Source organism: Trichomycterus rosablanca, chromosome 1 (assembly GCF_030014385.1).
Source record: "Trichomycterus rosablanca isolate fTriRos1 chromosome 1, fTriRos1.hap1, whole genome shotgun sequence".
Lineage (NCBI taxonomy): Eukaryota > Metazoa > Chordata > Actinopteri > Siluriformes > Trichomycteridae > Trichomycterus > Trichomycterus rosablanca.
In genome coordinates, this window is record NC_085988.1 from 18,613,325 (window position 1) to 18,640,762 (window position 27,438).

General features: G+C 39.2%; 1 protein-coding gene across 1 annotated transcript in view; it reads left to right on the forward strand.

Moving 5' to 3' along the window:
* Window positions 1-27,438, forward strand: part of atp10b (ATPase phospholipid transporting 10B) — a 67,590-nt gene that overhangs the window by 31,966 nt on the left and 8,186 nt on the right. The window contains exons 8-16 of the mRNA XM_062993276.1: window positions 1,429-1,643; window positions 11,363-11,882; window positions 11,986-12,092; window positions 12,618-12,744; window positions 16,220-16,404; window positions 17,964-18,213; window positions 21,202-21,278; window positions 21,455-21,580; window positions 24,381-24,581. Coding sequence (XP_062849346.1) covers window positions 1,429-1,643; window positions 11,363-11,882; window positions 11,986-12,092; window positions 12,618-12,744; window positions 16,220-16,404; window positions 17,964-18,213; window positions 21,202-21,278; window positions 21,455-21,580; window positions 24,381-24,581 — 1,808 coding nt within the window. The remainder of the gene's footprint in view (window positions 1-1,428; window positions 1,644-11,362; window positions 11,883-11,985; window positions 12,093-12,617; window positions 12,745-16,219; window positions 16,405-17,963; window positions 18,214-21,201; window positions 21,279-21,454; window positions 21,581-24,380; window positions 24,582-27,438) is intronic.

A 27,438-nucleotide genomic window follows, 5' to 3' on the forward strand; every position in this document is an offset into this window, starting at 1 on the left:
TATATTGAGTTATTTTGAGGGAAGAATAAATTTACACTGTTATATAAGCTGCACACAGACTACTTTTCATTGTGTCAAAGTGTCATTTTGTCAGTGTTGTCCCATGAAAAGATATACTTAAATATCTGCAGAAATGTGAGGGGTGTACTCACTTTTGTGATACACTGTATATATATGACAGGCCACTGGGAGATTGCTAAATAGCATGTAAAGATTCTGGCAAATGAGGAAAAAGATTCTCTCCTAAGAAAACAACCTCTTTACCACTCAGGTGGCGCAGCGGTAAAAAAACACACGCTGGAACCAGAGCTGAATACATCTGCCGGCTAAGGATGAGCAGCCACATGAACAACGATTGGCCTGTTGTTCAGATATGATATGCACAGAGATGAGAAAAGAGTGCTCTTAGGGTGTGTCTCTCCGTATACAACGCTGAGCTGCACTGCACTCGTCAAAGTGTAGGTGATAAGATCCATACTTCATGCTGCCCACAGGTCGGAGGGGGTGTGGGTTAGCTTTGTTCTCCTCAATCAGATAAGGGATCGGCATTGGTGGAGAGGAAGCATGAAGCAATCGGGCAATTGGACACGCTAAAAAGGGATGTTTATGTTAAAACTGGTGGTGGCAGCATCATGCTATGAGGGTGCTTCTCAGTGGCAGGGACTGAGGTCCAACCAAATTCCAGACTTAAACCCTAACAAACATCTATAGAGAGATCTGAACTTAACAGTTCACAGGTGCTTGCTATCCAATATGACAAAGCTTGAGATGATGCCATTAAGAATGGGATGAAATGCCTTAATCCAGATATGCAAAGCTTGTAGAGACATATTGGAGGAGGCTGTAATTATACTTTTGTGACCTTTCAATATTTTATACATTCTTAAAGAACATGTGAGATTAGATTGATGGGTAAAAATGGCAAGTAAATCAATTCTAAATCAAATTCACTGTACGTATCTTGTTATACTGAAGTTTTGTAGAATTGCATTTCATAAAATTATCAATGTTAATTTTAGACTTTACATGTTGCCATAACAACTAATATGCAAGACTAGTGTAACTGAGGGTGTTTACTTTAGGGACACCTTCAGCATTTTCTTCTCTTAATCCTAGACATTAAAATCTATGGGCAATTAACATATAATTTTAGCTCTGACGTTGCCCAGAGCAGTTGCTAGGATATGGTTTATAAATTATTTAAGCAACTGTTTAACATTAAAGCATAACCATATATCTTTTTTTTTAATTAATGCATTAAATTATTTATAAATTACCCACACAGTGCCCACCACCTACAAGAATAATGGAGTGATAAGGATACATACTTATTTTAATGACTCAGTGATAAGATGTGTTCCCATATGTTCTGCCACTGCCACTTCTATGATCAGCTAATCATGGGGCTCTCGTCCTTGTGGTTTGCAGCGTTGCATCTGGCCATCCTGGCAGGGGAGACAGACCCAGATGAGGAGGTTATTTACCAGCAATACCAACCGCCCCCTCTGTTCTCCTTGGATGAAGTTCAGAACAACCCAGAAAGAGGCAGAACAAACTCCAGACCATCATCCAGCAATAGCAGAATTCACAGTTCAAGGGTCAGAGCAGGAACTCCTGGAAACTTGGCCTTCAGTAGCCCACTGGTAAGATTTTGCAGTGCTACATCATATGGTCGTCATTGTAACAGTGCAGACATCAGTTTGGTCATGTTTGTTCTGAACATCTTGACCCTGTTGTTCCAGAACAATAATAATAATAAGTGAAATAATAATTTCTTATTAGCCCAGGATGCTGAGTCAAAAGTAAATGTTTCATACCAAATGTTTAATTTCCTTCTTCAGTATTAACTGTTTTATTCTAGTACAAAAGCTACCAGTCTTGTTAACACACGTTATTATAGTGTCAGTAACAAATGTTACCACATATACTATTTCCAGTACTAAATTGTATTTTTCTAGTATCAAACAATCTTAACCCTTGTGTGGTGTTTGGGTCTGTGGGACCCGTTTTCAATGTTACCAAAAGAAAAATTATGCTATTTATTAATATTTTAGTCTCAGACTCCTTGCCTTTCTTTGGCTCATTTTGTGTGAAAAACATATAAAATAACACTGTACACCCCCCTACACATTTATATTACACATGTGGTGTTTGGGTCAACTGGACCCGCAGGTATAAAAGTGACAGAAGACAGACAAAGACACAGAGAGAGAGAGAAATACAGACAGACAGAGAGAAACAGAGAGACAGGTAGAGAGACAGAGAGAGAAACAGACAAACAGGCAGAGACAGACAGACAGATAAAAACAGACAGAAAAAAAACCAGACACAGTACCACAAGCGAATTTCCAGTTGTTAGGGAAATTGATATCAAAATGTATTTGGCAAAACAAGAGACCAAGAATCCAACTAAAAACGCTGATGGTCTCAAAAGATAAAGGAGGTCTGAGTTTACCTAATCTAAAACTCTACTACTGGGCGGCTCAGCTTCGAGCAATAGTGGTATGGATGGCAAATGATCTAGAAAATAGATGGATCTCTATTGAACAGAACTATCATCATACCAGGAATATCATTATCTACTCTTCCATACCTTAATCAACAGTCTTGGAAAAAATTAAAAATAAATAATGTATGGATTAAACACACATTGACAGTATGGGCTTCGGTCCAAAAGCAATTAAAGGGAGCTGCAGTTCTGTCGTGCGCTATGCCTATTGTAGGAAACATTGAGTTTCCTCCTTCCATGTGGGATTGTACATATAAAAGATGGGCTGAAAATGGGCTGAAAACAATTAACCAATTGTTTTATGGTAATATATTTAAATCTTTCTCACAACTCCAGGACAAATTTGCCCTACCCCCAAGTGACCTATATAGATATTTACAAATTAGACACTACATTACAAAAAACACAGACTGGAATATTATTAAAAGAGAACCAACTAATATAGAAACTCACTTTATAAATGTGTTTGAACACTCTGCAACAACAAAAAAACAAATATCTCATACTTACAAAAAACTAATGATTGATTTCCATGACAACACCTTAAATATTAAAGGACGATGGGAATTGGAACTGAATACAGTGTTGGATGATGAAGTTTGGGAAAATATATGTTCCAGATGTCACAGGGGGATTGGGAGCCAGCTATGGAAAGAGTTTGATTGGAAGGTTAAAATGAGGTATTTCAGGACACCGTTGGTTACTTGTGTTTTTAAAAATAATGCTACGAATAAATGCTGGAGAAAGTGTGGTATGGTCGGAGACCATACCCATATCTTTTGGGATTGTTCAAAAATTCGGACTTTCTGGAACAATGTTAAATAGGAGAAAATCCTGGAACTCCACATTCCCCTGGACCCACTACTGTTCTTGTTGGAAGTATTATCTGATTATATGTTTTCCACTGATCAGTGTTATATAATGCATGTTTTGTTGATGATTGCAAGAAAAATAATTACTATTAACTTGATGAAGCCTGATCCCCCCCACCATGGTTACAAAAGCCAAGGATGTTTATATGATGAAACACATGACTGCACAGTTACAATTAAAATAAGAAGATGGACACCTGTTGTTACTTACCTCAATTAGATTTTTTTTTTTTTTTGTGGGGGGGGGTTACTTGTGTTTACATATGTATTTATGTATGTATGAATAGGTACAATGTATAGATGGATGTGTATGTGTTTTATTTCTGTACCATATATGTAAAATGAAGCCCGATCTCAAGGTAATTTTGTTCAATAACGTTAATTGCCTGTCAATGTGTGATAATGGCAATAAAGTTAAAAAAAAAATTTTAAAAAAATAAATAAAAAAACAGACAGACAGGCAGGGACAGACATGAAGGCAGACAGTCAGAGAGAGAGGGAGAGACATACAGAGAGACACACTGATACAGAGAGACAGACAGAGAAACAGACAGACATGCATCAAATGAATGTATGTAATACACACACACAGTAAAGCTGACCCTCATGTGTTGTATAGGATAACATGAACAGACTGTGTTCAGTGGGACTGATGTGTAGACTGATATAGATACTGTATTTGTTCAGGCTGCTGTTTCTCATACTGACAGATGTTTTACATTTCTTAAGGTTGTTTCATTTTGATTTATTCAAAGTAAACACGTTTATCCAGCCATATTTTGATATTGCTTTTCCTTTCTTATATTTTATCACAACAAATAGATGGCACTGTTATTTCTAAATATGATCCGACATATGTAAATAGTAAATGTTAACCAAATATGCTGTCTTTATTGCTTGTAAACATCTTAAACATCTGATATTTTGTATGTTAAATAAGTTATAGCTGTATTGATTTAAAAACACAATAATGCGGTGGGTCCACCAGACCCATAAACATTGGCTGAGTAACAAAACTATATATGAACACCACACAAGGGTTAATTGAGATAGAAAAAGTACTACTAACTAAGGTTTCTGATCCAGACCCATCTCCAGTAGCTGCACAGTCATTTAAATGAATAAATGTAGCATAAAAAAGGTTGTCAACCACTTCTGTATCATTATACAGCCAGCGGCGGGGTACTGGATCAATTCTGTTTAATTTATAAGAACTTTTATAAATGTACCTCAAGGAGGTGAACTGTAATGAATTGTAGATATAAAAGACAGGTTCATTAAAACGGAATAAAAAAGCACTGAACTGACTGAAGGTGTCTTGTCCCTGTAAATGGACAGATCCAGCATGCAGATGGTCAGCCAGCTTGGTATAGCAGTGATCAGAGGGATGCTGGCTCCACGGCTCTCTGTGTCTATGTGTGGACATATGGGCCTGCTGAGGTGCATTAAACATGGCCTACCGCTATCACACTGCCCACCATGCTGCCCCACTGCTTCTTGAATAGCATCGCAACCTCAATTTACGATATCCTACATGGGCATACACATGGCATAGTATTTTGTTGGTCGTCAGTGAGTACTGTGTTGTGTTTGTGCCATGACTGATTACTGGGGCTATTGGCTGTTGACAGGAAACGGAGGTGCTTCCAGACCAGAACCTGTCTCAGATTATACTACACGCCGAGCACGGGGGAAAGAATACTAATTTCCTGGAGTTCTTTCTGGCCTTAGCCATTTGCAACACAGTGGTGGTATCCACAAAAACAGCCCAGGGACAACAGGTAAGAGATCTTGTCTGAACATAAAAGTCATAGTGCATGAAAACATTAGCCTTAATAATGCACCATGCATGTGACTCCTAAATCCCTGAGATACTCTTATATTGGCCTGTTTTACTAATCTTACTGTAGCCACTGGTACAGTCCACTGGTTCTGTGAATAAGACGTTTGTGAAGGTTTCCCCACAAGCAGCAATGCATTGTTTGTTTTGTTCCTCTTCTACCATCTTTACTAGTCTCTTTACTAGTCTCTCCAGAATGTAACCAATTGAATTTAATAGATTTTAAGAATAAGCTTTAATGTACACCGATCAGCCATAACATTAAAACCCTCTCCTGGTTTCTACACTCACTGTCCATTTTATCAGCTCCACTTACCATACAAGCACTTTGTAGTTCTACAATTACTGACTGTAGTCCATCTGTTTCTCCGCATACTTTGTTAGCCTGCTTTCACCCTGTTCTTCAATGGTCAGGACCCCCCACAGGACCACCACAGAGCAGGTATTATTTAGGTGGTGGATCATTCTCAGCACTGCAGTGACACTGACATGGTGGTGGTGTGTTAGTGTGTGTTGTGCTGGTATGAGTGGATCGGACACAGCAGTGCTGCTGGAGTTTTTAAATACCGTGTCCACTCACTGTCCACTCTATTAGACACTCCTACCTAGTTGTATATGTAAAGTCAGAGACGCTCGCTCATCCATTGCTGCTGTTTGAGGTGGTCATCTTCTAGACCTTCATCAGTGGTCACAGGACGCTGCCCACGGGGCGCTGTTGGCTGGATATTTTTGGTTGGTGGACTATTCTCAGTCCAGAAGTGACAGTAAGGTGTTTAAAAACTCCATTATTCACTCATACCAGCACAACACACACTAACACACCACCACCATGTCAGTGTCACTGCAGTGCTCAGGATGATCCACCACCTAAATAATACCTGCTCTGTAGTGGTTCTGTGGGGGTCCTGACCATTGAAGAACAGGGTAAAAGCAGGCTAAAAAAGTATGTAGAGAAATAGATGGACTACAGTCAGTAATTGTAGAACTACAAAGTGCTTCTATATGGTAAGTAAAGCTGATAAAATGGACAGTGAGTGTAGAAACAAGGAGGTGGTCATAATGTTATGCCTCATCTGTGTATATTCAGTATCTTTAGATGGACTGAGACAGTGGTAACCTAGTGGGTTGAGCTTTGGGCTATCAACTCAAAGGTTGAGAGTTCGAATTCCAGCTCTACCATGCAGCCACTGTTGGGCTCTTGAGCAAGGCCCTTAACCCTCACTGCTACAGGGTGCCGTACAATGGCTGACCCTGCGCTCTGACCCCAGCTTCCAAACAAGCTGGGATATGCAAAGACAGAATTTTGTTATACTGTACATCTGTATATGTATATAAGACAAATAAAGGCATTCTATTCTATTTAATTGTCTAAACGTAATAGTATGATGAAAGGAAGGTGATTATTTATTGCTTATTTAAATTAAGTGTGTAAATTGATGCTGACAGCTCACACCAAACCTCTTTTTCCAGGGTGGACATTCTTTTTAAGCCTAAATCTGTAACACTGAGACACTCAACGAGGGAACGATTCTATCAAACTGGGTCAATCATAATAAAAGCTGGAGATGATTCTCTTTTATTTACTGATAGATAGGTAGAGGTTACACAACATTGTGTCCATTCAGTCAAAAGGGCAATTGTGAGGTCAAGCTCTAAAGCTGGATGACAATAAGTCCCTTAGCTGCATCAGTGTTCTAGTTACCAAAGTTTCAAAGCCATGTCATGGACAACATACTGTGCACAGAGTTCAGACCATCATAAAGGTACTAATTATTTATTAGATCTTGGTTCATCGTCATTTGGGTACTAAATATTCATTAGATCTCGGTTCAGTCCATGATAAAGGTACTCATTATTTATTAGACCTTAGTTTAGTCCATCATGAAGATACTAATTATTTATTGGACCTTGGTGTAGAATAGTCATGCTGGAACAGCAAACAGTTGCCACAAAATTGGAAGCATAGTCAGCAAGGAGTGTCAGGGAAACACCTAAAATCTAGAAACCTGTGAGAACAGCTCTAATTTACATTGTGTCTACATGATGGACTGAATTATGTTTTAATGTACATTCAGTATCTTTAGATTAACTGAACTAAGCTCTAATGTATATTCATTATCTTTAGATGGACTGAACTAAGCTCTAATGTATATTCAGTATCTTTAGATGGACTGTACTAAGCTCTAATGTATATTCAGTATCTTTAGATGGACTGTACTAAGCTCTAATGTATATTCAGTATCTTCAGATGGACTGTACTAAGCTGTAATGTATATTCAGTATCTTTAGATGGACTGTACTAAGCTCTAATGTATATTCAGTATCTTTAGATGGACTGTACTAAGCTCTAATGTATATTCAGTATCTTCAGATGGACTGTACTAAGCTGTAATGTATATTCAGTATCTTTAGATGGACTGTACTAAGCTCTAATGTATATTCGGTATCTTTAGATGGACTGTACTAAGCTCTAATGTATATTCAGTATCTTTAGATGGACTGTACTAAGCTCTAATGTATATTCAGTATCTTTAGATGGACTGTACTAAGCTCTAATGTATATTCAGTATCTTCAGATGGACTGTACTAAGCTGTAATGTATATTCAGTATCTTCAGATGGACTGTACTAAGCTGTAATGTATATTCATTATCTTTAGATGGACTGTACTAAGCTGTAATGTATATTCATTATCTTTAGATGGACTGAACTAAGCTCTAATGTATATTCGGTATCTTTAGATGGACTGTACTAAGCTCTAATGTATATTCAGTATCTTCAGATGGACTGTACTAAGCTGTAATGTATATTCAGTATCTTTAGATGGACTGTACTAAGCTGTAATGTATATTCAGTATCTTTAGATGGACTGTACTAAGCTCTAATGTATATTCGGTATCTTTAGATGGACTGTACTAAGCTCTAATGTATATTCAGTATCTTCAGATGGACTGTACTAAGCTCTAATGTATATTCAGTATCTAGATGGACTGAACTAAGCTCTAATGTATATTCAGTATCTTTAGATGGACTGAACTAAGCTCTAATGTATATTCAGTATCTTTAGATGGACTGTACTAAGCTCTAATGTATATTCAGTATCTTTAGATGGACTGTACTAAGCTCTAATGTATATTCAGTATCTTTAGATGGACTGTACTAAGCTCTAATGTATATTCAGTATCTTTAGATGGACTGAACTAAGCTCTAATGTATATTCAGTATCTTTAGATGGACTGAACTTAGCTCTAATGTATATTCAGTATCTTTAGATGGACTGAACTAAGCTGTAATGTATATTCAGTATCTTTAGATGGACTGAACTTAGCTCTAATGTATATTCAGTATCTTTAGATGGACTGAACTTAGCTCTAATGTATATTCAGTATCTTTAGATGGACTGAACTAAGCTCTAATGTATATTTGGTATATATGGACTGAACTAAGCTCTAATGTATATTCAGTATCTTTAGATGGACTGAACTAAGCTCTAATGTATATTTGGTATCTTTAGACGGACTGTACTAAGCTCTAATGTACAGTATATTCAGTATCTTTAGATGGACTGAACTAAGCTCTAATGTATATTCAGTATCTTTAGATGGACTGTACTAAGCTCTAATGTATATTTGGTATCTTCAGATGGACTGAACTAAGCTCTAATGTATATTTAGTATCTTTAGACGGACTGAACTAAGCTCTAATGTATATTCAGTATCTTTAGATGGACTGTACTAAGCTCTAATGTATATTCAGTATCTTTAGATGGACTGAACTAAGCTCTAATGTATATTCAGTATCTTTAGATGGACTGTACTAAGCTCTAATGTATATTTGGTATCTTCAGATGGACTGAACTAAGCTCTAATGTATATTTAGTATCTTTAGATGGACTGAACTAAGCTCTAATGTATATTCAGTATCTTTAGATGGACTGTACTAATCTCTAATGTATATTCAGTATCTTTAGATGGACTGAACTAAGCTCTAATGTATATTTAGTATCTTTAGATGGACTGAACTAAGCTCTAATGTATATTCAGTATCTTTAGATGGACTGTACTAATCTCTAATGTATATTCAGTATCTTTAGATGGACTGAACTAAGCTCTAATGTATATTCAGTATCTTTAGATCGACTGTACTAAGGTCTAATGTATATTCAGTATCTTTAGATGGACTGAACTAAGCTCTAATGTATATTCAGTATGTTTAGATGGACTGTACTAATCTCTAATGTATATTCAGTATCTTTAGATGGACTGAACTAAGCTCTAATGTATATTCAGTATCTTTAGATGGACTGTACTAAGCTCTAATGTATATTCAGTATCTTTAGATGGACTGTACTAAGCTCTAATGTATATTCAGTATCTTCAGATGGACTGTACTAAGCTGTAATGTATATTCAGTATCTTTAGATGGACTGTACTAAGCTCTAATGTATATTCGGTATCTTTAGATGGACTGTACTAAGCTCTAATGTATATTCAGTATCTTTAGATGGACTGTACTAAGCTCTAATGTATATTCAGTATCTTTAGATGGACTGTACTAAGCTCTAATGTATATTCAGTATCTTCAGATGGACTGTACTAAGCTGTAATGTATATTCAGTATCTTCAGATGGACTGTACTAAGCTGTAATGTATATTCATTATCTTTAGATGGACTGAACTAAGCTCTAATGTATATTCGGTATCTTTAGATGGACTGTACTAAGCTCTAATGTATATTCAGTATCTTTAGATGGACTGTTCTAAGCTGTAATGTATATTCAGTATCTTTAGATGGACTGTACTAAGCTCTAATGTATATTCGGTATCTTTAGATGGACTGTACTAAGCTCTAATGTATATTCAGTATCTTCAGATGGACTGTACTAAGCTCTAATGTATATTCAGTATCTAGATGGACTGAACTAAGCTCTAATGTATATTCAGTATCTTTAGATGGACTGAACTAAGCTCTAATGTATATTCAGTATCTTTAGATGGACTGTACTAAGCTCTAATGTATATTCAGTATCTTTAGATGGACTGTACTAAGCTCTAATGTATATTCAGTATCTTTAGATGGACTGTACTAAGCTCTAATGTATATTCAGTATCTTTAGATGGACTGAACTAAGCTCTAATGTATATTCAGTATCTTTAGATGGACTGAACTTAGCTCTAATGTATATTCAGTATCTTTAGATGGACTGAACTAAGCTGTAATGTATATTCAGTATCTTTAGATGGACTGAACTTAGCTCTAATGTATATTCAGTATCTTTAGATGGACTGAACTTAGCTCTAATGTATATTCAGTATCTTTAGATGGACTGAACTAAGCTCTAATGTATATTTGGTATATATGGACTGAACTAAGCTCTAATGTATATTCAGTATCTTTAGATGGACTGTACTAAGCTCTAATGTATATTCAGTATCTTTAGATGGACTGAACTAAGCTCTAATGTATATTCAGTATCTTTAGATGGACTGTACTAAGCTCTAATGTATATTTGGTATCTTCAGATGGACTGAACTAAGCTCTAATGTATATTTAGTATCTTTAGATGGACTGAACTAAGCTCTAATGTATATTCAGTATCTTTAGATGGACTGTACTAATCTCTAATGTATATTCAGTATCTTTAGATGGACTGAACTAAGCTCTAATGTATATTCAGTATCTTTAGATGGACTGAACTAAGCTCTAATGTATATTCAGTATCTTTAGATGGACTGTACTAATCTCTAATGTATATTCAGTATCTTTAGATGGACTGAACTAAGCTCTAATGTATATTCAGTATCTTTAGATGGACTGAACTAAGCTCTAATGTATATTCAGTATCTTTAGATGGACTGTACTAAGCTCTAATGTATATTCAGTATCTTTAGATGGACTGTACTAAGCTCTAATGTATATTCAGTATCTTTAGATGGACTGAACTAAGCTCTAATGTATATTCAGTATCTTTAGATGGACTGAACTAAGCTCTAATGTATATTCAGTATCTTTAGATGGACTGAACTAAGCTCTAATGTATATTCGGTATCTTTAGATGGACTGAACTAAGCTTTGTTGTTGTTTTTTTACCTCAGACAAAAGGCTTAATAAGTAAGTGTGTAAGTGTGAATTTGACTTTCAGGCTAGAGAGCGGCATAACTCTTTTTATTCCCGGAGTTCCCTCGGGTGTATGAAGGGCCTGTTCAGTCGAGTTTCATGGCTGAAAGAGCTTCTCACCGGCAGGAAGAGCTCCCTCTCTGAGCCTTTTCCTATGGACCAAATGGACTCCTCGGTATATGAATTCCCCTCTTTCTCCAGCTCTGAGGAGAACACTAACAATGATGGGACTCGAACCCAGACAGTAAGCAGCTTATCTGGGCAGCAGGAGATTTGTTATGAAGCCCAGAGTCCAGATGAAGCAGCTCTGGTTCACGCAGCCAAGGCTTATGGTTTTACCTTAATGGAACGGACACCTGATCGAGTGACCATCCGACTGCCTAGTGGAACACTGCTAAAGTTTGACGTGCTGGACAATTTGAGCTTTGACTCAACCCGTAGAAGGATGTCCGTCATAGTGCGCCACCCTGATACCAAAGAGATTATTATGTACACAAAGGGAGCAGATTCTGGCATCATGGAGAGACTCCAGACTTCAATCAGAGGTAAAGAGCTGTTAGAAGTTAAATTCTGCCAGTTGTTTTAAGTCAATAAATGTGTGAATAAAAAAACATGACAATATTTGATCCTTGTTTTAAACTCTTTTAGATCAATCAAATGTGAAAAATGTTAACAGAGAAACCGCTGATAAAATCCAAATAGACCTTGACATGTATGCCAGGGACGGCTTACGCACCTTGTGTATTGCAAGAAAGGTAAATGTGCCCATTTAATTCCAATTTTTACCCAATTGCGTTATGCTTCCTCTCTACTGGTGCTGACCCCCACCCCTGATTGAGGAGAGCGAACTGACACACGTCCCCTCTGATACGTGAGCAGTAGCCGGCTGCATTTTTTCACCTGCACCAGCCGAGTTCATATGTGAATCAGCCCTGTGTACAGAGAGACACACCCTGATCAGCATTATTCCTCTACTTTGTGCAGACACCATCAACCAGCCAGCAGAGGTCGTAATCGCACCTATCCGGCTCCCTAACCCTGTATGAACAACAGCCAAACGTTGTTCATATAGCCGCCCAGCCCAGCCGAGCTGAGATTTAATACGATGTATTCAAAATCCCAGCTCTGGTGTGCTAGCGTATTTTAGCACTGTGCCACCTGAGCAGCCGCAATTTACCCATCTTTTTACTGTTAAATTACAAATGCATGTTTTTTGGCTTTTCTCTTTTCTGTCTTTTTATTTCCTTCATGTTCCGGCCTCTTACTGTTTTATCCCTAAGGTTGTGAGTGAACAGGATTATAGAAACTGGGCTGTTATGAGACAGGAGGCCATGTCAGCCATCGAGGATAAGGAGGAACTGCTCTCAAAGAGTGCAGCTTACATGGAGAACAACCTTACTCTTCTGGGTAAATGCATTAAAATCTTCATTAATTATTAACCAATTAAAAAACAATATGCTGATTAAACCATATAAACAGCTAGATCATTTGAACCTTCTCTGTTATGTGCATTCATGTGTTTCAATATTTAAACCGATACTTTTCTGTGGACCTTGAACAATTGAATGCAAGTTTTACAGAATGACCTTACCCACATTGGACTAAAACCCATTTTAGTCCAAATTTAAATTAAGCCATTACAATACCTCATTTGGACAGTATTAACTAATAAATTATTACAACCCCAAATCAGAAAAAGTTGGGACAGCATGGAAAATGTAAATAATACATTAACTTTGACTTTTATTTGATTGCAGACAGGATGAACCTGAGATATTTCATGTTTTATCTGCTCAACACTTAAAAGACGTTTTGGCACAGAGGAGACCAAGTGATTTAGTGTTTCAGATTTTATTTTGTCTCATTCTTCCTGCAAACTCGTCTTAAGATGTGCAACAGTACGGGGTCGTCGTTGTTGCATTTTTTGTTTCAAAATTCTCCACACATTTACTATTGGGGACAGGTCAGTCTTCCTCTTCTTCCACACCTCTTCTTCCACAGCCATGCCTTTGTAATGTGTGCAGCATGTGGTTTTGCATTGTCTTGTTGAAAAATGCATAGACATCCCTGGAAAAGATGACGTCTTGAAGGCAGCATATGTTGCTCCAAGTTCTCAAAGTACTTTTCTGCATTAATGCTGCCATCACAGGAGTGTAAATGACCTTTGCCAAGGGCACTGACACAACCCCATACCATGACAGACCCTGGCTTTTGGACTTGTTGCTGATAACAGTCTGGATGGTCCTTTTCATCTTTGGTCCGGAGCACACAGCGTCCATTTTTTTGCCAAAAAAAACCTGGAGTGCTGATTTATCTGACCACAGTACATGTTTCCACTGTGTGATGGTCCATCCTGGATGCCTCTGAGCCCAGAGAAGTTGACGTCGCTTCTGATTAACATAAGGCTTCTTTTTTGCACAGTAAAGTTTTAAGTGGCATTTGTGCATGTAACTCTGTATTGTAGTGCTTGACAAAGGTTTGCCAAAGTAATCCCTCACCCATGTGGTTATATCAGCTATTGTTGAGTGGCGGTTCTTGATGCAGTGCCATCTAAAGGATGGAAGATCACGGGTGTTCAGCTTAAGCTTGCGCCCTTGGCCTTTACACACTGAAATTCCTCCCGATTCCTTGAATGGTTTAATGATATTATGCACTGTAGAGGGAGAAATATGCAAATACCTTCCAATCTTTCTTTGAGGTTCATCATTTCCCACGCATTCGATGACAAACTGGAGATCCTCTGATCATCTTCACTCATTTAAGCCTTTCCTGGATGCTGCTTTTGTACCAAACCATGCTTACAATCACCTTTTGACATCACCTGTTCGGAATCACATCATTATTTTTTTCACCTCATTACTAGCCCTAAATTGGCCCTGTCCCAACTTTTTTGGAATGTGTTACAGGGCTGAAATGCAGGAATGGAGGTATATTAACAAATGAAATGAGGTTGACCAGACAAAACAATAAATGTAAATGTAAGGAACACTGCATTTTTTTTTTTTTTCCTATTTTTCCCACTTTTTCCCCCCAATTTTCTCCCCTAATCTAGTCGTGTCCAATTACCCTGATACTCTATACTGATTCGACCCTTCTCCGCTGACTGAGGATGCCGCTCAACTGACATACGCCCCCTCTGGCATGTATAGTCAGTACAGACTGCATTTTTCGAGTCGAGTTCATGACGGGCACTGTGTATGGAGGGCCACACCCCCATCAGCATTATTCCTCAGCCCTGTGCAGGCGCCATCAGTTAGCCAGCAGGGGCCACAGTTGCACCAGTTATGAGGACCTATGGTCCGACTTTTTACCCCTAACCCTGAACAATAGCCAATTTTTGTTCATGCTGCCGCCCAGCCCAGTCGGAAATTATTTGAACTTGTACTTTACCGCTGTGCCACCTGAGCGGCTTGGAACACTGCATTTTTATTTCATTTGCATTTTCTATACTGTCCCAATTTTTTCTGATTTAGGGTTGTAATTTATATTGCTATTTTATTTACAGAATGGACATGGAACATTTGTCGCTTTAAAACCTACAGCCTTATTTTAATTAGTCCTATTTGTCATTTAACAAAACAGTGTCAAGTTGTGTTTAAAGTCTTGTTCTTGTATAAAGAAATTGTATGCCAGTGTTTTCATGTGTCATCTTAAGAGATTTGGCTCTTTGCCATTTCTCATTAATGCTCTGGTTCTCTGAAGTCGTTTTCCTGATTTTAAATAACACTCTGACATATGCAGAAGGCATCTGGACAAACATTAAAACTGGCATTTAAACCAGGATCGGTTGAACAACTGAAGTAAAACACAGTTGAGTCACATTATTATCATTATTACACAGTGCATAGCTCATGAAGAAAGTCATGTTTAGTGAGCTGGCTTGATGGGTATATTAGGTGTGTGATAGGCTGTCTGCACATATATCCCTTGTTGCTGTTATGGGCCAGATGGGATCTTCCAGCAAGACAATGCGACATGTCACATGGCTAGAAATGTCCGACATTGGTTGGAAGTGCATGACCAAGACTTTCAAGTACTACGCTGACCCCCTAATTCCCCAGGCTTGAACCAAATTGGGCATCTGTGGGACCAGCTCGATCGTCGTGTTCGCTCTTTGGATCCTCCCCCAGGCACTATCCAGCAGCTGTGGGATGCACAGTAGTCAGCATGGCTCCAGATACCTGCGACAACCTACCAGGACCTTTTTAAGTCACTCCCAGCCTGTCTAGTTGCTGTCAGTGCTGCACACAGCGGTTACTCTGAATATTAGCTGGTGGTCATAATAATGTGACTCAACTATGTTATTATCATGGTAGAAAGAGGATGCAAGAAGATAGTTAGAGTAGTAACATTTTCTCCAACCTGTTTTACATCATAAATGTAAGCACCTGAAGTATACTAGAACTAGAAGTCAAATCTTTATCAAGGGTTTCAATAATTCCTGAACTGACTGATAATACGAGGGATCTTCAAAAAGTTTCCACACTTTTATATTTTGGTTGGAAACAGTGTGGGTGGGAGGAGTAGTAATTGGTCGTGTCTGAGAGACGGAGAGAGCTTATAGTCTATATCTGATTTCCACCTTTTTGGATGGAAGCTTAAAGGGGAAGAAGATTTTCATGTGATGATGATGTGAAAGCAGTGGTGCATCAGTGGCTACACGATCGATTAAAAAAATTTTTTGCTGATGGCATAAAAAAGTTGGTAAGACGCTGGAAAAAATGCATCAAAAGGTGATTATATAGAAAAGTGAGGCAGTTTGTTTTTCGAAATTCTTAATAAATAGTTTTAAAAAGTGCGGAAACTTTTTGAAGAACCCTCATATTATAAGACCAAATTGTGAAAATAATTTAAGTAATGAATTATATGACATTCCTTCCAGGTGCTACTGGAATTGAAGACCGCCTTCAAGAGAACGTTCCAGAAACCATCGAGGCCTTGAGAGAGGCAGGCATTCAAGTATGGGTGCTGACCGGGGACAAACTAGAAACAGCTGTCAACATCGCCTACTCCTGCAAACTGCTGGACAAGAGTGACCTGGTGTTAACATTCCATAAAAAGAACCGGGTACTAAACTCACCCCATGTCACCTTGATTCCAGTGCGCTGTGTGGTTTTTGTGTGTCTCAGACATCCATGTGTTGTGGTCTGGCTGCTCAATGAGGCAAATGATGTTTTTGAGAGTGCGAGAGTGCTTTTGAGGATCTGAGTGCTATGTTGTCTGTTCTGTTAACATGTCAGCATCCAGGGTTTGTCACTCCCTCAGAGAGAGACAGAAAAGTGTCCATGTTCTTTCTACACATACATTATAAGTGAATCCTCTAAAGAAGGGAGTGTTTCAGTTAACTGGGGCAGGTGGAACACTTTTCGACAATATAGGTCCTGTGGGCTCAAGCTTAATCCACATTCATTTACATTTGCCTCTATCTAGAGAGTGATTTGACAGTCATGCTACTTCTCTATGCATTTGTTTCTGTCCGTAAGCATTATTCTGGAAGAGCAGGTTTTAATCCTGTTTTAACAGCGCTGAGGAGAACAGACGAGAGCTACCCTCTTATTCTCCTGCTTTTATATGTATTTAGTGGGAGGCTGCACAGAGAATGTGGTCAAGTCATATACAAAAATCAAAGAAAATATGTAATTCATAACCATTCATAACCACCGTGTTTTTAAAGTCCTCCTTGTTTCTACACTCACTGTCCATTTTATCAGCTCCAATTACCATATAGAAGCACTTTGTAGTTCTACAATTACAGACTGTAGTCCATATATTTCACTGCATGCTTTGTTAGCCCCCTTTCATGCTGTTCTTCAATGACCAGGACCGCCACAGGACCACCACAGAGCAGGTATTATTTGGATGGTGGATGATTCTCAGCACTGCACTGACACTGAGATGGTGGTGGTGTGTTAGTGTGTGTTGTGCTGGTATGAGTGGATCAGACACAGCAATGCTCATGGAGTTTTTAAACACCTCACTGTCACTACTGAACTGAGAATAGTCCACCAACCAAAAACATCCAGCCAACAGTGCCGCGTGGGCAGCGTCCTGTGACCACTGATGCAGGTCTAGAAGATGACCAACTCAAACAGCAGCAACAGATGAGCAATCGTCTCTGACTTTACAAGGTGGACCAACTAGGTAGGAGTGTCTAGTAGAGTGGACAGGGAGTGGACACAGTATTTAAAAACTCCAGCAGCGCTGCTGTGCCCGATCCACTTATACCAGCACAACACACACTAACACACCACCACCATGTCAGTGTCAGTGCAGTGCTGAGAATGATCCACCACCTAAATAATACCTGCTCTGTGGAGGTCCTGACCATTGAAGAACAGCATGAAAGCAGGCTAAAAAGTATGTAGAGAAACAAATGGACTACAGTCAGTAATTGTAGAACTACAAAGTGCTTCTATATGGTAAGTGGAGCTGATAAAATGGACAGTGAGTGTAGAAACAAGTTGATTTTAATGTTATGACTGATCAGTGTATATTAAATAATCAGTTAATGTATGTACCTCACAGGTGTACCTAATAAAATGCTCAGTGAGTGTGTATATAAATGTATATATTTTTTCTATTATAAAATTATGTATAAATTTCTCTTTTCTTAATTTTTCTTGCAGGATGTGTGTAAGTCCATGTTGAATTGTGCTCTGGGTGAGATCCCCAAATATCCAAGTGATATGACCAGAATTGGGTTGGTGATCGATGGTCCAACCCTGGATCTGCTCTTAAACAATGAACTTCGGTCACTGTTTCTGCAGTTGTGCAAACACAGTCGTGCGGTGCTGTGCTGCAGGGCAACCCCACTGCAAAAGAGCACGGTTGTCACACTGGTGCGGGACAGGCTTAAGGTCATGACTCTCGCTATAGGTAAGACACAAGAACAGGGTGTTGTGGGTACACTGAATGTATTAACACTGTCAAATTTAACATGTTATTTACATTTATAAACACATAAAGTGCACTAATGTTGTTATATGCCAAACTCTTGGTGTTCAGGTGGTCTATCATCACTTACATCTCAAGCTCAAGAACAAATACCAGGTTGTACAGTGGACAGTGGTAGCCTAATGGGTAGAGCTTTGGGCTATCAGTTGAAAGGTAGAGTTTGAATCCCAGCTCTGCTATGCAGCAATTGTTGGGCCCTTGAGCAAGCACCTTAACCCTGTCTGCTCTATGGGCACCACACAATGACTGACCCTGCGCTCTGACCCCAGAAGAAGAATTTTGTTGTACTGTACACCTGTACACTAACCAGGCATAACATTATGACCTCTGACAGGTGAAGTGAATAACACTGATTATCTCTTCATCACGCCACCTGTTAGTGGGTGGGATATATTAGTCAGCAAGTGAACATTTTATCCTCAAAGTTGATGTGTTAGAAGCAGGAAAAATGGACAAGCGTAAGGATTTAAGCGAGTTTGACAAGGATCAAATTGTGATGGCTAGACGACTGGGTCAGAGCATCTCCAAAACTGCAGCTCTTGTGGGGTGTTCCCGGGCTGCAGTGGTCAGTATCTGTGAAGGAACAGTGGTAAACCAATGACAAGGTCATGGGCGGCCAAGGCTCATTGATGCACATGGGGAGCGAAGGCTGGCCCGTGTGGTCTGATACAACAGACGAGCTACTGTAGCTCAAATTGCTGAAGAAGTTAATGCTGGTTCTGATAGAAAGGAGTTAAAGAATCTGCCGCTAACATCTTGGTGCCAGATACCACAGCACACCTTCAGGGGTCTAGTGGAGTCCATGCCTTGACGGGTCAGGGCTGTTTTGGCAGCAAAAGGGGGACCAACAGAATATTAGGAAGGTGGTCGTAATGTTACGTCTAATCGGTGTATATGTAAATACGACAAATACAGGCATTCTCTTCTCTCTCTTTTTTCAACCAGGCCGGGTGTCCAAACATAGTGGGTTGCTAACTCAGTTATTGCCACCCCTGACTGGCTCTAGGTTGCGTCTCTCTCCTCTTTTTTGCGGATGTGGCTGTCACAGGCACCCAGGGTAGCTTGCCATATTGTGACAACCAGTTTTCTCTTCTGCTTAATTGTTTTTGTCTATCCACAGTCTCTGTTGTGAGCTGCAGAAGTTTTTGTTTCTGTTATTTTGGCCATATTTTTTAATTCTCAATTGTCTCTCTCTCTCAATGTTGTTCTACCTTTAAGCATTTAAGTGTTTATTGTTCTACAGTTAGGCGTCCCGCACTTGGGTTCATTTTCATTCTTGTAGTTAAGGGGCTTCAGCTGGCAAATCAGTAGTGAGGCATGACCCGCCCCATAACAATAACTGCTGAGCTAGCTCTGTCCACCTAAAAAATCACCTTTTGCATTCATTTTTACTTACCCCTTTATCATGGTGGATCTGGCACCACCTTAAACACTGGGTGCAATGAAGGAATATGCTGGAAAGGGCGCCAATCCATTGTAGTACCACTAAGACCTTGGTACAATTTAGAATAGCCAACCAGCACTCTCAACATTCTGCATGTTTTATGGAGGTGGGAGGAAACTCTGAGAAAACATACACTGATCAGCCATATCATAAAAACCACCTCCTTGTTTCTACACTCACTGTCCATTTTATCAGCTCCACTTACCATATAGAAGCACTTTGTAGTTCTACAATTACTGACTGTAGTCCATCTGTTTCCCTACATACCTTGTTAACCTGCTTTCACCCTGTTCTTCAATGGTCAGGACCCCCACAGGACCACTACAGAGCAGGTATTATTTAGGTGGTGGATCATTCTCAGCACTGCAGTGACAATGACATGGTGGTGGTGTGTTAGTGTGTGTTGTGCTGGTATGAGTGGATCAGACACAGCAGTGCTGCTGGAGTTTTTAAATACCATGTCTACTCACTGTCCACTCTATTAGACACTCCTACCTAGTTGGTCCACCTTGTAAATGTAAAGTCAGAGACGATCGCTCATCTATTGCTGTTGTTTGAGTTGGTCATCTTCTAGACCTTCATCAGTGGTCACAGGATGCTACCCATGGGGCGCTGTTGGCTTGATGTTTTTGGTTGGTGGACTATTCTCAGTCCAGCAGTGACAGTAAGGTGTTTAAATCAGTGACAGCAAGGTGTACTCTATCAGCGCTGTTGTGTCTTATCCACTCATACCAGCACAACACACACTAACACACCACCACCATGTCAGTGTCACTGCAGTGCTGAGAATGATTCACCATCCAAATAATACCTACTCTGTAGTGGTCCTGGAAGAGTCCTTACCATTGAAGAACAGCATGAAAGGGGGATAACAAAGCATGCAGAGAAACAGATGGACTACAGTCAGTAATTGTAGAACTACAAAGTGCTTCTATATGGTCAGTGAAGCCGATAAAATGGACAATGTGTGTAGAAACATAGAGGTGGTTTTAATGTTATGGCTTATCGGTGTACATCACAGCAAGGATCAGATACTGTTTAGGCAGTTAAGATACTGGACTAGTAATCAAATGTTGCTGGTTCAAGCTCCACTTCTGCCAAGTTCCCACTATTGGATCCCTAAGCAAGGCCCTTAACCTTCAACTGCTTGAACTGCATTCATTTAAAATCGTAGGCTGCTTTTAATAAAGATTCAGAGAACCATGTTGCTGTGTGCCACCCACTCTACCAACACTGAACCATTTCTTATTCAACATTATTGAGCCAGTTTATTATTTTGGATGTGGGAGAAAAGCTACACAGACGTGGGAAGAACTTGACAAATTCCTCACAGACGGTGAATGATGGAAAGGAAGGTTTGACCCCAGATCCAACCGTGTTGCTCATGGTTTTTCCAATAGTGTAAAATTGCACATTTGACAGTTGACGGTGGTTTTAATAAAAAAGGAATTATTCTACACCTCCAGGTGATGGTGCCAATGACGTGAACATGATTCAGGCAGCAGATGTCGGAGTGGGAATATCTGGGCAGGAAGGGATGCAGGTTTGTGTACCATCTGCACTGCTTTCTCTGCGTGTATTTTCAGGCATGTAGCTAATAGGATAGAATGACTCATATGATTCTCTAATCCATTATTGTATAAATTACACTGCTGTGTGTATGTGTGTGTGTGTGTGTGTGTGTGTGTGTGTGTGTGTGTGTGTGTGTGTTTTAAATAGGCTGTCATGGCAAGTGACTTTGCAATATCTCGCTTCAAACACCTGAAGAAGCTCCTCTTGGTTCACGGCCACTGGTGTTACACACGGCTAGCAAACATGATCATCTATTTCTTCTATAAGAATGTGGTAAATATAACAGCTATCTTTGTGGCAAGGTCACTGTTTAGCTAGAGACCAGATTGTGTGTACTTTTAACTCTACCCCAATTTTTCCTGCTCACAAATGTAAACATGGTAGGCTCTCGGGGGAAAACATACTGATGTAGTTTATTTTGTATCCTTTACAGCTCAAATTTAACACAATTTATTTATTACTTTGAGTGTCCTTATTAGGAATTAGATGTGTTCAGGGCTAACTAGAATCAATCAAATGGGTTGAAGGCAGGAATATGTCCTGGATAGTACACCATACATACTCACACATGTTTATTCACACCTAAGAGCAACATAAAGTAACAAAATAGACATGGACATTGAAATTTGGTTCTTATGTACCTTCAATTTAACACTGTGACATGACAGTCATGACAACAGGAAAGACCACTAATATCACAACTGATGGAGAAGATGCTAAAGTAGTGGAAATTCGACACAGACTAGTACTTGGCAGAACAAGAATAAAAAAACTAGAAAAGATCTTCAGATGACACAATTTGTCTCTCAAAGATCAGAAGTGTCCAGACTCTCTCGTGGTTCTTTATAGATGTGAAAGCTGGACAAAAAAAAAGTGGAACAGGAAGAATATTGATGCATTTGAACTTTGGTTACCCTGGACGGCAGAGAGGACAAACTAATGGATCCTCAACTAAATCAAACCTAACCTCTCACTCAAAGCTCAGATAACCAAACTGAAGCTGTCATATATTGGACACATTATAAGAAGAATCAGCTCACTGGAAAATACAGTTATGCTTGGAAGTGCTGAAGGTAAAAGAGGAAGAGAACGGCCAGCAACAAGAATGGATATAATTAGAGGAACAAAATATGAACCTTTAAAAGCCTGACGACCCAAACAGAACACAGGATGTGGAGAAACACTATTCATGTAATCACCAGGAGTCAGAATGAACTTGAGTTGGAGTTTAAGAGTTCAAGAGATGCTTCATTGTCATTTCAGCTATATACAAGTACATATTGAAATAAAACAATGTTCCTCCAGGACCAGGGTGCAACACAGAACAAAAAGTGCAAGACAATACAATATACACAGTACAATAAATACAAAAAGGCCTACAATACATACAAAAGACATTTCTAATCTAAAAGTAATTGAAGGAGACAAGACTAAAGACAAGTGTAGTGTTGGCCAGTACATGGTACTGAGTAAATGATAGGTGAGGTAAAAAGATGTTCTGATATACAGTTAGCAGTGTAGGATTTTTACAGCAGCAGAGATATAAAAAGAGTAAGGTGCAAAAAACATATTGTGCAAAGATGCAAGTAATTCAGACATTAAGTAGTTGTATGAGTCCATGTGTTGTATGAGTAATTATGTGTCAGTCTAAGTATGCGTGTTAGTTTGTTTGTGTGTATGTGTGTGTGTGAGAGAGAGAGCATGTGTATATATGTGTTTGTGTATGATCAAGCATGATTGAGTGTCAGAATCTGTGTTAGTGTATGTATGTATATGTGCATGTGTTTGTGAGTATGTGTATGTTAGTGCATGTGCATGTTAGTTTGTGTGTGTGTGTGTGAGTGTATACATATGTGAGTAATTATGTGTCACAGTCTAAGTGTGTGTGTGTATGTATGTATGTGTGTGTGTTTGTGAGTGTGCATATGTTAGTGCATGTAAGTTTGTGTATGAATGTGTGTGTGTGTATATGTGAGTAATTATGTATCACAGTCCAAGTGTGTGTGTGTGTATGTATGTGTGTGTGTTTGTGAGTGTGCATATGTTGTGCATGTGTATGAATGTGTGTGTGTGTGTGTGTATGTGAGTCATTATGTATCACAGTCTAAGTGTGTTTGTGTGTGTATGTGTGTGTGCATGGGAGAGTTGAGTATTAGTTTGTGTATGTGTTTATGTGTGTGTTTCTGTGCACGTGTGTTTGTTTGTAGTGTGCGCATGATTTAGTGTTAGTGTATGTGCCTGTGTGTGTGCATGTGTGAGTTTTTTCATGATTGTGTTATACTGTATATACAGTATATATGTGTGTGTGTGTGTGTGTGTGTGTGTGTGTGTGAGTGAGTGAGTGAGTGAGTGAGTGAGTGAGTGAGTGAGTGAGTGAGTGAGTGAGTGAGTGAGTGAGTGAGTGAGTGAGTGTAATTGTGTTAGTGTGTAGTATAATCCTTTAAAAAGCACTGCAATTGTTTATTTGGTTAATTTCATTAGCTGCCTCATTCTGGTCAAGGTTAAGGTGGGTTCAACACCACCTGGAAACACTAAGCACAAGGCAGGAACTCTCCCATTCCCTCAGACATAGCAAACATTGACGGCAATAAATAATTGTAGCAATTAATAATCCAAGTGGACTAGCTTGCCTGTCCAAAAATTGTCCAATGAAAGTGGAGCCCTGTATGGTAGCTCTAGACTTGTATAGCCAAAGAAAAACAAAAAAGCTGCTAAAGATAAACTGGTGTTCATTATTAATAAACCAAGTGCTTTTATGAAGTGTTGTTAAAAAAGGGGTGATGGGTAACAGTGGTAAACTTGCTCCTGTCTTAACATTTTTTAAACAATGCTTTAGGCTTTAAATTTGGATTAAGCATTTATTTACAAAGAGAATCATTACTTTCTGATTTATTGATAGTCTCCATGTTGTCCCAACTATGGTTTCAAACTACAATTTAAGGTTTGTAGCTTGTGGATAGAAATCAAGGCAGATATGTTGAAATAATACAACATAGCTAGAGATTAGGGTTAATACATTGAAGTTTTTCTTCAATATGTACTTATTTACCTCTACCAATTGTTACCTTCCCAGGCCTATGTCAACCTCCTGTTCTGGTACCAGTTCTTCTGCGGCTTTTCAGGCACAGCCATGATCGACTACTGGTTCATGATCTTCTTCAACCTGTTCTTTACATCTGCACCTCCCATTATGTTTGGCATCATGGACAGAGAGGTGTCTGCCGTCATGCTGCTCCAGCTCCCCCAGCTCTATAAGACCGGTCAGCATTCTGGGGTCAGTCCTTACACACAACCAGCACTTAGATACAGATTCATGCAGCCAATATACACCGACCAGGCATAACATAATGACCACTGACAGGTGAAGTGAATAACACTGATTATCTCTTCATCACGGCACCTGTTAGTGGGTGGGATATATTAGGAAGCAAGTGAACATTTGATCCTCAAAGTTGATGTGTTAGAAGCAGGAAAAATGGGTAAGCGTAAGGATTTGAGCCAGTTTGACAAGGGCCAGACGACTGGGTCAGAATCTTTATTATTTGCTAAGTACCAGATGTACAAGGCATTTCTCTTGGTGCAGGTGTCAACATATATACTATACATCTAATTAAATAATAGAAAAGAAAAGGTTTACTATATATAAACATAGAATAAAGAGTGCAGCAGCAACATAAACAAGTACAGCATCAGACAAAGTGTGCAATGAAGACATACAGTACAGTACACTGCCAGACTTCAAGAAGAAAATTGTGTGATGAAGATTATTCCAAGTAGATAAGGTGCATAATGCATTGACTGCTTAATGACTTTGACTTTGTGGCACCAGTTTGGTGGAATCCCTTGTGTTGTGCCCCTGGGTGTGACAACAAAATTTCAGTAATGGACTTGACACAATTATTCCCACCTTTAACTTAATATTTCAAAAAAATGTTTCCGGGCAGCTCAGGTGGCACAGCGGTAAAACACGCTAGCACACCAGAACTGGGATTTTGAATACATTGTATCGATTCTCAGCTCTGTCATCCGGCTGGGCTGGGCGGCCACATTAACAACGATTGGCTGTTGTTCAGGGTGGGATGAGCCGGACCTGGGTTCCTCATAACTGGTGCAATTGCAACCTCTGCTAGCTGATTGAGTTGGGGAATAATTTGATTAGGGTATAGCTCTCCGTGCACAAGACTGATCCGCATATGAACTCGCCTTGTGTGCCCAGATGGTGCAGCCAAATCTGCTAATAAGAAATGTAGTTTTGGCTTGTTAGTGTATCAGCTGCAATTACCAAATATCTAGCAGTAAAGTCATGAACAAAGTAGTTTGCAACATGCAATCGTGCTGTTGTTCCTCTACATTTACATGTATAGCATTAAGCAGACGCTTTTATCCAAAGCAACTTACAGTTGTGACAGTATACACAGTCTAAGCAATTGAGGGTTAAGGGTGTTGCTCAAGGGCCCAACAGTGGCAACCTGGCGATGGTGGGGCTTAAACCGGCAACCTTCTGATTACTGGTCCAGTATCTTAACCACTAGGCTACAACTGCCTGCTTATACTTCTAAAACAGCCCTGAATTCTATTGCTATACTTTATGAAAACCATGTTGCATTTGATTGCAGTACCTTCTGGGAAAGCTCTGCTCTTGAGTCCATGTTGCCTCAGGCCTCCAAGGAATCACCAAACAAGCTTCACTTCAGCTGCTGAAGTCTTAAGTTCCCAAAGGGAAAAAAGATGACAGGGAAGTCAGCATGAGTGTGTTAAATCAGTACTGCAAGCAACTACATATGTACAAAGATGCCTTCCAGTTTTATAAAGCCAGTCAAGTCTTTAATTAAATGATCTGATAAATGCTGGCTAACACTAATTAAAGTTTTTCATGGCTGCTTAGCTTTATTTACAGTTCTAATCAGAAATATTTAACCCCCCCCAAACCTTAAAAAAGTATTACAATTATGTGTATGGAACTGTATTAAATATACAAGAAATATCATTAGACATAGAAAGAAATTGTATTGATACATACACCGACCAGGCATAACATTGAATTACACTGATTATCTCTTCATCACGGCACCTGTTAGTGGGTGGGATATATTAGGAAGCAAGTGAACAGATTTGAGCGAGTTTGACAAGGATCAAATTGTGATGGCTAGACGACTGGGTCAGAGCATCTCCAAAACTGCAGCTCTTGTGGGGAGTTCCCGCTCTGCAGTGGTCAGTATCTATCAAAAGTGGTCCAAAAAAGGAACAGTGATAAACCGACGACAGGGTCATGTGCAGCCAAGGCTCATTGATGCACGTGGGGAGTAAAGGCTGGCATGACAATTATGACAAGTTATCCAGGTCCAGAAGCAAAGCAGCCCCAGACCATCACACTACCACCAACATGTTTAACTGTTGGTATAGTGATGTGGTGTTATGTGGTGTTAACTTCAAAAAAGTTTCACCTACCTTTGACTCATTAGTCCACAGAATATTATCCCAAAAATCTAGATTTTTTGCCAAAGCATGTGAGATGAGCCTTTGTGTTCATTTAGGTCAGCAGTGTCTTTCTAATTGTGGAATCATGCACAGTCACCTTAACTGAAGTGAATGATGCTTGGATGTTCGCCTGGGTTATTTTGTGACGTCCTAAATGAGTTGTCAATGCATTCTTAGTCTGGCCACTTCTCTGAAGTTTCACTAATGTTCCAATTTTCTCCACTTGTGGACAGTGGCTCTTGCTGTGGTCCGCTGGAGTCCCAGAGCTTTACCGATAGCTTTGAAAACTCTTTAGAATGCAGCATCAAGTGCTGCTTTTTGAGAACTTCCATTTGAGAGCTTCACATTACCCAACAGCTTCTATGAGTGATAATTGAAGTTTAGATTCAACAGGTCTGGCTCTGATTATGCCTGGATGTCAAAATTGTGTGACAAAACAAAATAATGCAAACAGAATAAACTAGGAAATATTTTTTTCACAACACTGTAGTTCTCTTGACAAAAGTCAATGTGCATTGTTATTCAATCCCCAGCCTTCAATCCTTTTGCCTTAATAACATCTAATAAGAGATTTCTGTTAGTGCTAACAAGCTCTTGTGGAATTTCTCTTGTGGTTTGCATTTAGATAGCAATCCCACATTTACTAATCTTGG